Genomic DNA, 16898 nt, shown 5'->3' with positions numbered 1-16898 from the left:
AATTTTAACTTTCAAGTGGTGGGATCACTTTCGTTTAAGGAGAGCGCGGCCTCGCACCACCTCTGCCTGGCAGTCCTGAAGAAAACACTGATTATAAATCACACTTTCACAATGATGATTCATTGGAGTTCTAGGTCGTTGTCTTTGGAGGAAAACTCCTTAATCACAATCTTTCAGCCTCTCTGTAATTATGACACATCCTCAGAGGTAAGCTAATGCTAGTGCGGGCAGAGGGCAACTACTAGAAGATGGGTTGCTCTTATTTGAAGTATTTTACATGGTTTTACTTTATATCTTTGTGTTTGAATGGGCCGTTATGTTTTCGCCTGTATATATTCTGTATACATCTATCTTCACGTACAGCTGGATTTAATCAATTTGAGAATTATTCATAAACAGACTGTTCTCAAACTGAATTAAACTTATTCTCATGTGTGTCTGTCTATTAGTCTGTGCTTTAATATAGGCTAGAGGCTGTTGCAGATAGTCCTTTAGATTATGATTCATAAGCACACCTCTCTAGACAGGGAAAACTCATTATCATCAGTCTCTACTTCTCTGTAATGATTGTATATTACACAAAGACTGCACATGCTCTGTCATACAGCTATAATATCACCACTGGGAGTCATACAGTGTACAGAAATGTTGCTTAGAGACTGATTTGGGACTAAAAGTGGACGGTGGCTTTACTTTTCTTTAATGTTTTAATGATCCTGGTTCTCATCCTGATGGCCTAACTGTACTGTGTTAGAATAATCTCCCTGAACCTTCAATCCAGAGCTCACATTTCCTCAGTTTTGGTCACCATGATAAAAAAAAACGCTAGCATGTTTTTAATGAGCATGGGTCCCGTGGTGAGAGAGTAAATTACTCATTTAGGTCCGGAGTTTAAAAAGATTAAGGGATCCCTGGACAACACAGTTAACAGTCATTATCATCATTCTTTAGCTCCACATAATGATTACAGATAACAAAGCTAGTTCTGTACAGTGCCGCACTAATTTTACAAGGGGGATCTGCACTTTTGAGAGTCGTTAAGCCCATGTGCAAAAACCACTGGTGATTATTGTACTTAAACATCATGATCAAATGCAGAGCCCCTGAGGCAAAGGTGTATCACAAGAACGTCCGCCGCAGGCTTTACTGCTTGCAGAATTAGGCTTAGATTTTGTTTTAAGCAGAGGTGGCAAAAGTACTCACAGTCTTTACTTAAAGGTACAAGGTGTAGAATTTTGTGATATCTAGTGTTGAAATTACATGTTGCAAAGTCACCTCACCCTCTCCTTCCAAACATGAAGAAGAAACTGTGGTAGCTTCAGTTTTCATAAAAACTCAAAAGGTGTTAAGTTTGTCCAGTCTGGACTAATGTAAAAAACATGGCGGCCTCCATAGAGAGGGTCCCCTCGATGTAAATATAAAGTATTTGAATATAAAGTATTTAAATATAAAGAGCCTTTTCTAGGGTAAATAAAACTACAATTCATACAATTTAGATGAAATTAAATCGTGAAAACTAATTTCTGCTGATAGTTCTCTTTCACCTAAATCTTACACACTGGACCTTTAAGTAAAGGTACAGATACTTGTGTAAAACAAGACTCTGGTAAAAGTAGAAGTACAATTTAACTAATTTACTCAAGTAAAAGTAAGAAAGTACAGGCTCTGAAATGTAATTAAGTATTAAAGAAAAGAATAATTTTTAACTTCAATGATACACCATGCCTCTTCTGATAACTCGGCAAAATAAAAAAGTTGTGGGCAAACAAAATAGGATAGTTTTCCTCTAGTGTTGCCTGCAAAGAGCTGGGACAGAGAGAAAAAATTCACTGGACACAGTCTAGTTTTGCTGCCAAATTCCAGGCAGAATAATAAAGACTGAACTGAACCGAGGTCCTGCATGAGCACCTGGATCATTTTTTACAGGGAATAAATGAATAGGGAATGTGCTGGCCTTGATTAAGTCCCTGCCCTTTGTACACACCGCCCGTCGCTATACTGATTGGATGGTTTAGTGAGTCCCTCGAATCGGCCCCGCCGGAGTTGGTCACGGCCCTGGCGGAGCGCTGAGAAGACGACCCAGCTTGACTATGTAGAGGTAGTAAAAGCTGTAACAAGGTTTCCGTAGGTGAACGTGAGGAAGGATCATTACCGATACAGCAACTCGACCTCGGTTTACCACGGCAGCCCGACCAACCTTCGGACGCTTAGGGTCTCACGCTGCCCCACCAACAGCAAACAGGCCTGCGCGTCTCCCGAGGCAGGAAAAAGTAAATTATTTGTACTTCGTTACATTCCACCTCTGGTTTTAAGTTCATTTACAAAAGTCAAAGACTCTTGGAGACATTTGGGGCCCCAGATCCTACTGTATGTTTATGGTACAACCATAACATTATCACATTGCATAGGCTGTAACATAATTTGGTAACACTTTATATTAGGGAATGCATATCAACCATTAACTAGTTGCTTATTAGCATGGATATTAGAGGTATATTGGCTCTTTATTAGTCATTATAAAGCACTTATTAATGTCTTATTCTTAAACACCTTATTCTGCAACTACTCCATTGATTAACAGTTTCCCTTAATAACCTCCTAATTACTGCTTATTGATGGTAAGAAAGGAAGTCATGAATTAACATCAAGTGCTTGGATATGTTCACTTTGTGTGTTCCCTAATATAAAGTGTTACCCATAATTTATTTAAAAACATTTACATGTCAGCCTAAATGAGACACCTACGCAGACCACCATGGAAAGAGAGTTACTCCACAACAAGATGGGTTTTTTTGCTGGCCCTTCTCGTAACAAGCATATTGAATAGATTTGGACTCTGCAAGCAATCTTAAGGGTGATTCTCCCATGTGGAAACCATTTCGTATATTTTTAAATCTGACTGTGTGAAGTGTAAGCAAGAGTCAAGCAAAGAAAGAGTGTGTGTGGGATCTGAACTCTTATCACCAAGCACCATATACTCTTCTTCCTCCTCACATGTTCACGCATACTCTCAAACATATACAATGCATATAGTCATTTAAATTTAAGTGCAGGGACAAATGAAGAGGCACACAAGCACACTGGATTTCTTTTTTTTCTAACCCACATACACACAAAACGACACACTAATGTTAATTGCACCGGTACACGCTTGGCTGAGCGTGTAAATCAGCAGAATTATTGATGAGGGTTTTATTATGAAATGCGAAGGACTGGATGAGGTATGAGCTGGAGCTTCTGTGATAATTAAAAACCTCAGATGATCTGAATGCTGATCTAGAAGAATCTCCAAGCTTCCGAGACATATGTCAGCCAGTATACAGCAGAGATATTTATCGTATTTATCATTCAATTCATTGTTTTATTGCTTTGAAGTCAATGTGGTGTTTAAGTTGAATTGGATTCCCGTTAGTGCCACTGAGGTGAGAAACATTTTTCCTGAGGTCCAGATAAAAACACTCCATGCCTCATACCTCCCATATGGATCTTCTGATAAAATACTACACGCACAGAGACGATCCTCCGCAGCTCACGATTTGACTTGAGGAGCTTCTCTGCCACAGTTTTCCTTTTAAACTTGACTGATGTATTCTAATCCCTGTAGCTACCGAGAGATGATTCACCGGATTTGAAGATATCACAAAGCTGAAGCTGAGTAAATACTTAAATGTGTAAACACAGCCACTAGAGTTTTCTTTTAATTGCCCATAATTCCCAGATAACCCATGAAAACTGACACCTATTGTGCCCATTACTTGAAAGCAGTACAACAAAGTAATGGTGTGTTTGTTACTAATCATCCCGAGACCTTTGCTGAAAAAAAAAAAAATTAATTAACTGTGTTGTGACCATGAAAATAAGAGACTTCTCTCTTCAGACTCTCACTGTGACATCACATCTCACTACTGTTTGATTTCAAATACAATGTGTAACTTATTGCTAACATTTTAAACCACCCAATGTAATTCAAAATCTGAAGATCTGCATTTTTATAACAAATATTCTGTATCCATATCATTTTTTAATCATTTTGAAATGGCTCAATATACACACACCTGCTCGAACAAGTCCATTGAATTATATCAGAGAGGTCCTGGAAGCTAAATGATTCGGGGGTGTAGCCTATTAAAAAACTACAATGTTGTCAATTATGCTCATGGTTGTTCAACAATTCAAGTTTTTAAAAAATTGTATTTCATTAACATATTGCTTGGTTGATTGACTGTGTACATTCACTGCATACATATCAAGACTGACTATTTACATGTAAATATATACATGTGTACATTTAGGTACACAGAAATAATTTTGATTATGATGTGTACGACGGGAGGGACGAGGGTAAAGACATGGAAATCAAAGAAATACTTAAACATTTTATTAAACCACTGATCATCATTAATGTTCTTAATGGATTGGAGATTCTTTTCTACTGGTTTCCTTTAGACTCTTTGGTCTCAGAGATGAGCTGCCACTGGTTTACTCATTAATGTCTCCACCTGACGGAGAACACTCTCATACTGGAATCTTGGCTGCACCTCCAAAAGGAATGAATAAGATGCAGTGGGCACGTTTCCAGCTTTGGCCAACGAGAGTCACTACACCAACTCTCCAGACACCACTTAGCTTGTGAAAACGTGGAAAGTTAAAACATAATAAACAGCTGAAATGGGTAATACAAAAGACTTATCCACTGGGAAGCACCAGCGACAGCCAGCAGAAAGTGAGTCAGTGTACTGCAGTGAGTCTATTACGGGCTGTAGTCAGATTCTCATCTTCACATGAGAACAGGGTGGTGCACTGTGTGTGTGTGTGTGGAGAGATGGGGTTTCAAGAAGATTGCAAAGTTAAAAAGATATAAACTATCAAAATAGACAAATGATATTCTCTACTGTTTATATTGCATATGGGGTCGACAGCCACATGATTACCGAGCAGAAGATTACGAGCTGGGCTGGTCAGTCCTGTTTCCAAATAAACAACAGACCCCAGACGTAAAACAACACTCCTCTCTGTCTTAACTAAAAATGTACTTAACAAGCTTCACAGCTTGTGAGTTATTATGTTTTTCACATTCTTGAGTGAAGAAAAACAACTTGAGTTGACACTGTGACAAGAGCATTCATGCGATGAAATAGTACATTTTGCTTCCCTGTTCTTTTTGCTAGACTTGCTTATTGAGAAGTCACTGCAAAAAGATACATTTGGGGCTTTGTGGGTTGGATTGCAATTAACTTATTTGTTAAAGCAGGTTAGATATTGACTGTTAAGTGTATTTAAAAAATATTCTTTTTAAAAGTGATGTCTATATGACAAATAGCAGTGGTTTACTTACAGACAGCATTTTTGTGACTGGAGTCTTTGCTGGGCATCATCTTCACCCCTCTGGACTTCAGCTCTATTGCTTTCTTAACTGCAGAAAGAAAATAACGTCATTTAATTTAAAATCATACATTATTAGACCTTTTTCCTGAGGCACTTGTTATTATTTTCAGAGTTGCAATCCAGCTTCACACTCCCCCTCCTGTAACAAACCTGTGACAAATGCAACAGTGGCAGAGAAAATTAGAACAGGGAACAGTAGAAAAGACTGAAAGACAGAAGTGGGGACAATATGAAAGAGGAGGAGAAGAAGAGGGAGCAGCATTAAAATGTATCCCATCTCTTTAATCCAAAGCAGAAACATTGCAGAGAATAACAGAAAAATCTGTGCTACAACCAAACTTCATTTTCAATGTGAAACTTCCACTAAGACTTGGCATGAAAACACATTTCTCTCTTTCTCAAGAGTGAGACAGACGACTCAGGACAAGAGAGTCAGCATTGGGGTAGAATGAAAAATGGCATGGAGACAGACGGCGGGTGAGAGCCACAGATAGAGACGCTCGCCGTGTTTTGTGTTGGGAGCAGCCAATTAAATCTGAGCCGCCACGTGGAAACTAATACGCGCCTTAATATACCAATCAAACCATACAACCAGTCAATTATAGACAGGAGAGGTCAAGCCAGTCCAGTCAGGTGATTTAAGACTTCCGTTCCCAATAAATGCTAATCTCCTTTACAGCAAATGCAGATTGTGAGGTTGGGCGTGTGTGCTTGCATCCACTTGCACATTTAACTTATGAATACAATCATGTTTTTAGTCATGTCTAATGTTTTTTTAAATTATTATTTGTATTCCTTGATTAATTCTGTACTTGGGCGACAGTATTACCCCAATCCCCCCCATTGTGTGTGTAGATATATTTGTGATGGCCTCCAAAGAGAGACCGATCTCTGTGTTGCTTTTCCAATCACACACATACACGCACACAGGTTAACACCAACACACTGTAGTATTCACACTATAGGTGTAAAAGTGTTAGTGTGAAATACCTTGGTACTGTGCACTGAATCCTTTTCTCCTATGGTTGCTGTCTGAGGTGAAGTGTATCCGAAGCCAGTTCTTATTGGATATCACTGGTGAGGGCAGGGTTGTACCCGTCAACCTGGAAGCAAGCAAATACAAAACAAACATGCAATGAGATTCACATTTTACACAAATCTGAGTACAGAGAGTTTGTTTTCACCAACTTTTTGCTCCGTAGTGTAATTATTCTATTCTCTGGAGGATACAGCAGAGAAACACAAGGCAAATGGGAAAGAGAAGGTGATGTAACAAAAGTCAAGTTGTTGTTATTGAAAATCCACAGTCTCCACTTTTACAGCAACAAGGGGATGTGTGTGTATTTATTCTGTATGGTCCACACCGATCATCAATATTACACTGAAAGAGATATTAAAGCTCCTCCAGAATTGGAGGTTGAGTACATGCACTCAGTTTGTGGATAGAGAGCTTTATATACTTTATTTTAATTTGATGTTGAAAAGACAAAGTCTCCAATAAAATTTCAGTTGATGGGGGGAAAATACTTTGCTGCCATGTAATTAGAGATTGCAGCTTTATGGACTGAAGCATGACCGGCCGCTCTTGTGAAAAATGTTGAGAAATTATGAGTCACAAATAATTATAAGTGCAGTATGTCATACAATGCACAGCGCAGAAATGGGTCTGTGATTCCACAATTCATATGACTTCATCTCAGGGTCTGTACATTATAAAAAATATCACGATGTCAAGCAGAACTTTCTAGAGGATGATTTTGACGTCACTCTGCATTGTGTGCCTGTAATTTACTGAGGCTTTAGTTGAAAGGCAATTTGTTCCACTGGCTTGGGAAATGTGGATATGGGAAATGAATGAATGATATTATCCCACTGCGCAATGATCACCACTGACCAAAGGCAGGTTTTGTGCAGCTGTACTGGATAATGTATAAATCCCGTGCTAGTCAGCAAATCTTTGCTGGAGAAGCTCTTTTTGTTGAACTTGTCTATCCATCAAATCGTTATGTTTCCTATGACATCATAATATTTTGGGATTTTGAAAATATACAATTATATAAATCTGGACTCAGAATCCAATGAGTGACTGAAGCCAGCTGCGTCTTAGATTTATTATTAACTAGTGTGGTGAATGTTCTTAAAGGTTCAGTGTGTAAGATTAAGGTGAAAGGGATCTCTTGGCAGAAATTGAATATAAAAATCTAAACTGTATGAATTGTTTGCTTTACCCTAGAATTACACTATATATAAATACTTTAAAAATACTATATAATGCTATATTTATATTGGGAGGAGACTCTCTCTATGGAGGCCGCCATGTATTTTTTTTCAATAGTCCAGACTGGACAGACTAAAACCTTTAGAGTATTTATGACAACTGAAGACTTCCACAGGTTCTCTTTCATGTTTGGAAGGGGGAGGGTGATGTGAGGGGTATTTAGCTGCAACAAGCAAATTCACGTCTAGATGTCACTAAATTCTACACATTGCCCCTTTAAGCTGCCTGTTTGGATTTGGCTGATTGCTTGGCTTGTGGTAATGCTGGTTGCAGCTTTCCTTCCTAAAGATAATGAGAATGGAATGGATCTCGAATTTATTCAAACCAAATACAGACAGAGATTTAGAAAGGGATAAAAAGAAAGCATTCGAGGATAAGGAGATGAGAGACATAGCAAAGCAGTCAAGGTGTAAGGACATAGAGATTACAAAAAAAGTTAGAACATTCCCATATTCAAAAACAGTTTCTAAAGCATGACCACTGAGACAATGAGTTGGTCGCCTATGGTAAATCTTACATCATCATCTTACGTCTCTTGCATTTTGTTACCAAAAGCAACCAAGGCAGTGGTAAAAAAAATATCGATATAATTTATTTAAAAAAGTAAATGATGTAAGAAACTGCCTGGAAGCCAATGTTCTACGATCCTCCCTGCAGCAAGGGGAGCAGTGGAACTGCCCTTTAATAATGCCGCAGGTATACGAGGCTGATTGAGACCCATTATGAGGGAGGAAAAATGCAGATTAGGAAAAATTGCAGAAACAAAATATGAGCAGTGGTATAAAATATGAAGCACACTTGTTAGAGGACCTTATTGAGTGCTTATTATAGGAGACACAGAGTTCTGCCTCTTTGAATACAGTTGGGAAAGATATCAAATCTAATCAAAAAGAGGAGACTGAACGAGACAGCTCGTGAAAATCAGAGCGAAAGAAAATGAAAAATGTCAGATGAGACAAAAGCTCTGACAATGTCCCTGCCCAAAGGCACTCTAACTCTACAGTACGCACAGTGAATTGACTACAGTAGAGCGATATGCTATCTCTCAACGAGGCAACCAGTGGTCTGTCTCAGTTAGTGTGGTTAAATATAAATGTGTGCTAGTCTGACTTGACAACATGACATGAGAGATAAAACCAGAGCAAAAACTACAGGATTTCTTTTAAAGGCGCTGTATAATTTATACATTTTCTACCCTCACATACAACAGACAGTTAATACAGTGCACCACGTCCTGTAATAAATAGTGAAGGGAGTTGTTTCAGACACAGTTAATGTTCTGCACTTCACCTATATGACCTCAGTTTGTAGTGGGGCAAGTGAAATTGATGTTGCGACTCCTACAGGCACAGACAAAGCATCATATCATGGGATTTTAAGACCAGTGATTCTGTTCTGGACTTCAGTGCACTTTTCTCCTGATTACAATGGTATGAGGGTGATCGTATCTCAGCCATATTTTTGACCCTGTTAAATATGTCTAGAAACAAAAAGAATATTAATGTGAAAAAACTGGAAGTCAAGAAAGTCCATCAAATTATCAAATAATTAATATGTTTCTATAATGAAGTCAATGACAGTGCATTAACAGTGATATAATCAGTTTAGAATTATATAGAGAGATAAATGACAATGCATTTATATTGTAGATATAATCTCAAATCATATAACATTACAGTTAGAGCATATATAATTAATTCAATCTACATTGCATAACTATACAAGTATGCATATTTGCATGTATGGATGTTGAACTAAATCAGATAAATAATGTCATGTGCATAAGAGAGCTAAAAGGTCAGGAAATATGGAAAGTGTAGAGAGAGATGGATAAAAAACAAACTGTGAGATATGCTGCACCTCCTCCATTATTCATAGTGAATGGCCAGCTGCCTGACATCGGAATGAGGGCAAGACAAGGGGTCAGAGGAGGAGGACAGAGGGATGAGACTGAACTTTAAGGAAGCAGGGGAAGGGAGAAGGAGAAAACAAAAAAGAGGAGAGGGTGATAAAGGTTTGAAAAGAAGTTTAGCTGGTGAGAAGGAAACAGACTGCAGCACAGAGGTTAGAGGGAGACAGAGAAGACGAGGAGAGGGGAGACAGATAATGAGGGACAGAGAACGGGCACAAACAGAGGCTGATGGGTGAAGAACATAGGAAAGGAGGCAAGGACGAAAAATCTGCTTAAATCAATGGGTGGGGAGGCAGTGTAACCACACTAGCCATGAGGAGAGGTCGGGAGTGAGAAAAGGTGATAAAAAGAGGTCAAGGGTAAATGAGGTTAGACATTACAAATTCCAGATTGCAGTGGATGGAGATACACGAGAGAGTGAGTGAAGCTGGAAAGATAGGAGCGATGGGAGAAAGGAGAAGAGGGGGTGGAGAAGTCGGGTAGTCGCAAATGAGAAAAGAATGGATGAAGATAAAAGAGTAATATAGAGTACGGGTGACAGAAAGTAAAGGATGGAGGACTAAAAAAGCATAGAGAAGAGGATATGAGAGAAAAAGAGAGGAGCTGATAAACAAACCCATGAGGAGTAGATAATAAAAGAAAAACAGGAGGAACAAAGAGCAGGAGAGACTTATTTCTGTGCTTACTTTAGCACTTCTCTATTATTAGACCACGCGCTCTTTGGTGATCCATTAACATCACAACACAGACATAACTTTCTACTGTCTGGGCACCGTAGTCTTGGCCTCTGTCCCCCCTATTGGCTGCTCGAATTGCTGGCAATACATTATTTTAGTTTATTCTACTGGTGCAGTTATTGCAGGTCCCTGTGGAAGCAAGCATCTGCAAGATGACAAAAAGACACTGTAAAAAGAACTGATTGGATGCGAGTCAAAAAAAGTTGGAAAGCACATTATTCACGACAGATAGCTGTTTATTCCAAGTGCTTAGTGCAAAACCCTGGTACACTGGTACTTTTAATCTCATAACACACCCACACACTCACACTCACACAGAAACACGCACGCACGCACGCACACACACACACACATACAGCCAGTAAACATAATTTAAAATGTAAATGTAATAACAGGACAAGAGAGGCATTTCAAAGAGAAGACAGGAGACAAGAAGAGGGATGGTGACTACAAAAAGGGAAGCGGGGAATAAAGGAACAGAGGAGTAAAGAAAGAAAGGGACAGCAAAGGGAGGAGTGAAATTAGATGTAACAGAGGAGAATTACTCATAAAAATGAGTCTGAGCCTGTTTTTGGCAGGTGTCACTGATTCCTTGATGGCAGGTACTGAGGTATCATCCAAAGATAGTGCAGGCCTAATGTAATACCCTTTGGATTGGCTGACAAGGCCCCGGGTTTCAGCCAAGGGGCTAGAGGATGTGTTCAAATGATTAAGGAATTACAAAGCTAAATCTTCCTGAGAAAAACTACCAAGGACAAGGTGCTCGTAAAGAAATTCTGGCTGAGTGTTAAACCTCACCATGACTTATGCGGAGCGATGTGAACTCGGGCTGGATCATGGGAAATAGATCAAATTGAGGTTATCTCAGCAGGGATGGAGATTTTGTTCATTTTGTCTAAATGTTTCAGTGTTTTATAAGATGCTCATGGTTGTATTCTTCAAAGTTTTCTGTGGAACACGCTGTGGGGGTATGGGGTGTCAGAGCCAACAAGGTCATTCAAACAAAGCAGTGGTCCTTCTTTACCTTTCCTCGTGTTTGTATTAAACAATCAGCAGTGACATTAGCATGGCATTTCTGCTGTCTGCAGATGATGTTGTCCTCCTGGGTTCATCATACTCTCATCTGTGGAAGCCCTGATAAGTTAACATGTGATTTGTCTCAGGAAAGGAATCATCTTCATGACTCAGAGCATATTATCTGCTTGATGCATGACAATGAGCAACTGCCTCATGGAGACACGTTCAGGAGTTCTACTAACAAATTCAATCCATGAGACCAAAAGCCAAACATGTCCTTTGGTGTTGATAGACAAAAGTGAGATTGTAGTTTGTTGTTGGGTTAAATGACAGTAGTTTTTCTCACGTGTTGGTTGTTTCATTCTCGGTGATTCCCAACCACAACAGTGTGGTTAGTAATCACCAAGCATGAGAATAGCCAAGCAAGAGTGAGGAGGTATGAGGATTTATATCTCCCATCTGAATTTGACTGTGATTTGAACTGGAAGAAGAAGGTGCAAGAGTTTGTCACAAAGTTGACATCTACAGATTCAGTCTGTGCCCACTGAATAAATGGACTTTGTCCCGTTTAAATGACTAGAAAATTACATGGGCAAGCCACTAGAATATGGGCGATTGAATGGGCACTACTTTACCACTACTGTTTCTATCACAGCCAATAACGTGATTAAAAATACATCACTGCATTCGTGTTTGTGCCTCAGAGAGAGAGAAACATGAGAACCTGAGAGAAAGATGATGAAAAGAGAAACGGAAACAAGGGAGTAATTTATGATTTGCAATATAATGCAATGTGAATGAAGGAAAGAGTTCTTATCCCTTGCAGGTGTCTTGGATTAAGTTGTGAATTCCATTTAGTGAGTATTACCTTCATCACATTATGTGAAGTGAGCCCTTTGGTCAAATACTAGAAAAATTGGCAATTACAGCCTTTGCTTTAATTGGACGTCTGTAAAAAATAAGAGGGAATAAAGAATTCAGAGATTCTATTAAACTCCTTGTATCACCATAACAACCCACTGCTTCTTACAATTCTCAGAATACCAGTGTGATGAAACATTTTGGCAAATTCTTGAGTTTTCCGCACCGGTAACTATAGGTGAAAATCAATGTGAATAATGTAGTGAGCGGAATGAAATATGATTAATTGCTGGTGGTTTTGCTCTTTGGATATAATGGCCTTTGGCAGTGTAAGAATTCATTCAGTTGAAGAAAATGCTGTCTTCCACAAGCATTTCAATTTGTCTTGTGTTTTGAAAGACTCAAGCTATGAGTAGGAGGAGAGGAGCAGAAAAAAGGGGGAAGGGGAAGACAGGGAAGAAGAGGAAGCCAGAGGGCCTGTTGATATGTATACAGGACAGAAGAGAGTGTACAACTGAGGAAGAGGAGAAGGCTAGAAGGGCAGAGGTTAACAAGAGTGCAGAAAAGAGAGAGGTTTAAGAGCAGAGGACGCCCTGCTGTGAACAGTAATGATTCTGAGATAAACAGCTCATTTTATTTATCAGAAAAAAAAAGAAAACAGATTTGAAGATAACAGCTGTTTTTTCATACAGCAGCATTGTGAAATCTTTATTCAGGAGAAGCTGTTTCTGTGTTCGTTATATGCAGGTAAAGAAATATGAATTTAAGAACAGTGCAAAGTTGCTACAGTACATCTGTCGATATTGGTGCATTTACTGTGTTATCATCTATATGTTTTGAGAGTAAGCGTTTATCAAATCACAGCAGCATGGTATATTGTAGATGTAGTAGAAATATATTAAGGATATACAGGATATTGGTATGGAATTAAATATAATCGCACAAACATTTGAGGAAGCTCTCACACGATCAGTCCAGTCATCTGCTTGTAAATACTGTCAGTGTCTTTAACCGTTGACCTTCAAACAGTAATTACAAGGACCACCTTACAGGACACATTTGGTATTCTGAAATCCAGTATTCATACATGGACAAGAAATTCAACCTGTCAGAACACAGAAACAATCTGCTCTATATTTCTAAATTTAGTTTTCAAATCACAAAGAATCTGCATCTTCATATTGATTCATGTAAAATATTAGCAGCAATGAAAATGACTGATGACCTCTTCAACTGCATACACAGAAACAGCTATGTGACCCGATGGCATTTCATTTGCTAAATAGAGGGATGCATGGAGAAATACACACAATAAGCCATAGAGTCAGATAAAGACATTGGATTACAGTGGGCACCAGCACCACTAATGCCTGGAGGTCTTACAAAATACTTCTTTCTATCTGCCTGACCCCATCATGGCTCACATGCATCATGTACTATTGAAATATCATCTCTCCACTTAGAAATATATGATGCATTAGTTTGTTAATAGCTACAGAAATACAATGCCAGTCTCATTAAAAGAATAAAAGGAAAGGCATGACATGGTCATATTCTGAAATCAAATCATTCTCGTGTGTGTGTATACAAATGTATATATATAGATATAGATATAGATACATATAAGCACTTATGTGTGTGTGTGTACTCAGCAGTGTTTGTGGGTATGCTTATATGTGACAGATAGACAACCTGACATTCAACCTGCCAGCTACCAGACAGGAACATGAAACAGGAAATTGCTTTTGGGACAGCCAATCAGAAAAAGCTCTCAGTAAACAGGAAGAACCTGTCACAGTGGTCCTGTCAGGTGTCAGTCATTTCCACAATGACCTGACCAGATGCCTCAGTGAAAACATCAGTCATCACTTAATCCCACATCTGAGGAAAGGAACATAGAATGGTATGAGATCCTGAGATTGTCAGAAGCCCATTTAAGTTTCCTTTTTTATAACTATAATGTTTCAGGCCCAGATCACTGAACTTTGATAAGATATACTTGGTGTCTAAGAGACCTATGACGGTGAAGGTGAAAACCATAAAATTGGTTAGATTCCAACTTGAGACCTTTGCCCACCACTCTCTGCTTTGCTTGTGCACCAAAACTGCCCACTTAAACACAATGCACATTGATATAATGAATTTGAATGTGTTGACTAATGTAATTGTGTTGTGATTTCATTAATTAATGTATTTAATGTGCTAAAATAAAATCATGTAAACAGTATGTTTTTGGAGTTGACACCATTTGTTTGTAGTGGCGCTTCCTGTAATCTAGTGTTTTAATTAAGATGATATATTAATGCAAACTATTAGATGTAGAAACAACACTTTGAGAATCATGACAACAAGAGGCTTCAAATATTGCAGTCACCGTTTGATATCAATATGTTGGTGTACTCTCCTGTACACTCCCTGTCTTCCCCTGCATTGCAGAGGGTGGGATGACAGTGGTCCTTGAATGTTTTACTGTCAGAGATAAGCCGCGTGTGCGCGTGTAATCTGTCAGAGCCGAGAGGAATGATCAACAGCTCACACTGTCAGGCGGCCACTTAAGACCTGACACACAAACATACAAACACACAAATGGTGTCATGACAATGCCATGGTTTCCTGTGTGCTGCTCAGCTTGTGACAGGACTAAATGTGTAATTATTCTCCGTTCCTGTTGTTTCCATTTAATGCAATCCCCTCGGCCTCCTTCACTCCACTTATTTATCTGTCCACCTATCCATTCAAAGCTGCACCACAATCATGAAACTTTTTCTACACATGGAAGACGATGTCAGCTGGAGTAAAGAGAATGTGAAAACAGGGACTGTTTCTGCAGGACATAGTGGTCTATAAATGTCTTTGCAAAAAATATATTTCCCAGTAAGAAAAGAATAAAGACTCAAATTTGAAAAATCACATATATCTGTTCTTTCTTTCTTTATTAGGATTATCCAGCCTTAATGTAAACTAGGGATGTTCATAATTAAATGTAAACCCTTAATTTTCAATACAAATTTGTACTGATTCACCAGATGCCCTCTCTGCATTTCTGGGATATCGGTACCATCTGATCTGGATATTTTCCACCGTGGGTCTCACACTTGTTACTGTGCACAAGACTAACCTATCTGAGCAACTCCACATGTTTCTGAATAAAAACTAGTACAGATCTTGTCAGTTAACTGTTCAATGCTCAATAATGGACCATCGGCTATTGGTGAGACTGAAGAAAATCTAAATTAACGGCCATAATCTAAACGTACCTGGGGCTGGACATCTGTATTTGTTGAATTGAAAATGTACTGCCACTCTGGACAGCAGATTTATTAGACACATCAGAGGTGGTAAAAATGGCAGAAAAAGAATGAATGTGTATTATTTGTTGGGGATTAAAATACAGATTTCATTCTACATTTTAGAAAGGACAAATATTCCAGTCTACTAATGCTGCCTTCTGAACAGAGGTGGTTCTCAGACAGACAAACAGCTTTTCACTTTCTCATCCATGATTTCCATCGACTTGAACTAGGCTGCCATCAGGCTGCCTCCACTACTGCAAAAACACATTTAAGCCTTCAAAGGAGATGTGGGAAATTCTGAACAAACCAAAATCAATCCCCAAAGCACTCTAAATTTAAAAACCTGGGTGTACTGTAGTACACCAGAATGCTGGCTTTATTGCCAACAAACAAAACAGGAATGAAACAACAACCTTCCCTGTGGGATTTAAATAAATTGGGAAAATCAGCAGGACTCCTAATCAATCAATGTGGCTAGTTAATCCGTAGTTGTATCCTTACTTCCCAACATTCGTAAAAACTGCAGTAAAATTTAAGCTATTCACTTCCATGAGTCAGCTAACGGAACACTGAAGGCTCTAGGACATTAGGCCTGGATGTCTACAGGCTGCAGGCCTGAATGTTTTATGAAGTCCCGGATATAAATATATAATAGTGAAATAATAAAAATTATATATAATGCAATAGTGAAAAAAAGTGGCCAGGCTTTATTCATGTGTCACTGCAGTCATCCATTATTGTTGATCAAAAACGCTCTAATAACTGTGTGTCGTTCACGCAGCGGATCAACTTCACACACTTGGCACATATACATTTTGTGTGAAAGTGAGAGAGCAAGAGAGAGAGCACACCGGTTACAGGGCTTGTCATTGTTGGCATCTGGTGGTAGCTAGCAAGCTAATTCACTGAGGCAAGACTTGAAGGCGATGAATATAAGAAGCTTTCCCAAGAAGAAGGATGAAGGCAACGAGGCGCAGGCGAGACTGGAGGAGCTGGAGGAAGAGTTATCTCCTGTCAGGACGTGAGCGTGCCGCTGCCTCATCTACGAGCTCACGTTGGCGGTGGAGAAGGCTAGCTGAAGTAGCTCAGTGGTTTTTAAACGTTTGTCACAAGGCACAACAGGAAGTATTTCTGAGGCAGACAGTACGATTACAGCCATGTAAATCATCATAACAACCCCACAGGCACAGCAGTGTGCAACGGCAGAGATAGACCAACAACGTTAATGGATACAACAGAGAGGGAGGAGAATGAGCGAGAACTTCAAAGAGGGGACAAGAGCTCAACAAAAGAAGAAATGATGTTCGATGATGTTACGAAAGATAAATGTTATCGGAGCACAGAATCCACTGATTACACTGCAGTGAGTAATAAATAGCAATAGAGTGCTGATTGATGTACGCCTGTTGCTGCAT

At 39.1% G+C, this 16898-nt stretch overlaps 1 protein-coding gene across 2 annotated transcripts in view; it reads right to left on the bottom strand.

Annotated features, from left to right (window-relative positions):
* LOC109636748 (CUB and sushi domain-containing protein 1-like) overlaps positions 1-16898 on the bottom strand; it is a 380253-nt gene that overhangs the window by 171111 nt on the left and 192244 nt on the right. For both annotated transcript variants that reach the window (XM_069528917.1, XM_069528922.1), the window contains exons 6-7: positions 6376-6488; positions 5336-5413 (exon numbers count right to left, since the gene is read on the bottom strand). In XM_069528917.1, coding sequence (XP_069385018.1) covers positions 5336-5413; positions 6376-6488 — 191 coding nt within the window. The remainder of the gene's footprint in view (positions 1-5335; positions 5414-6375; positions 6489-16898) is intronic.

Source organism: Paralichthys olivaceus, chromosome 1, assembly GCF_024713975.1.
Source record: "Paralichthys olivaceus isolate ysfri-2021 chromosome 1, ASM2471397v2, whole genome shotgun sequence".
Classification (NCBI taxonomy): Eukaryota; Metazoa; Chordata; class Actinopteri; order Pleuronectiformes; family Paralichthyidae; genus Paralichthys; species Paralichthys olivaceus.
Note: the sequence above shows the minus strand (reverse complement) of the source record. Positions and strands in the feature narration are given on the sequence as shown.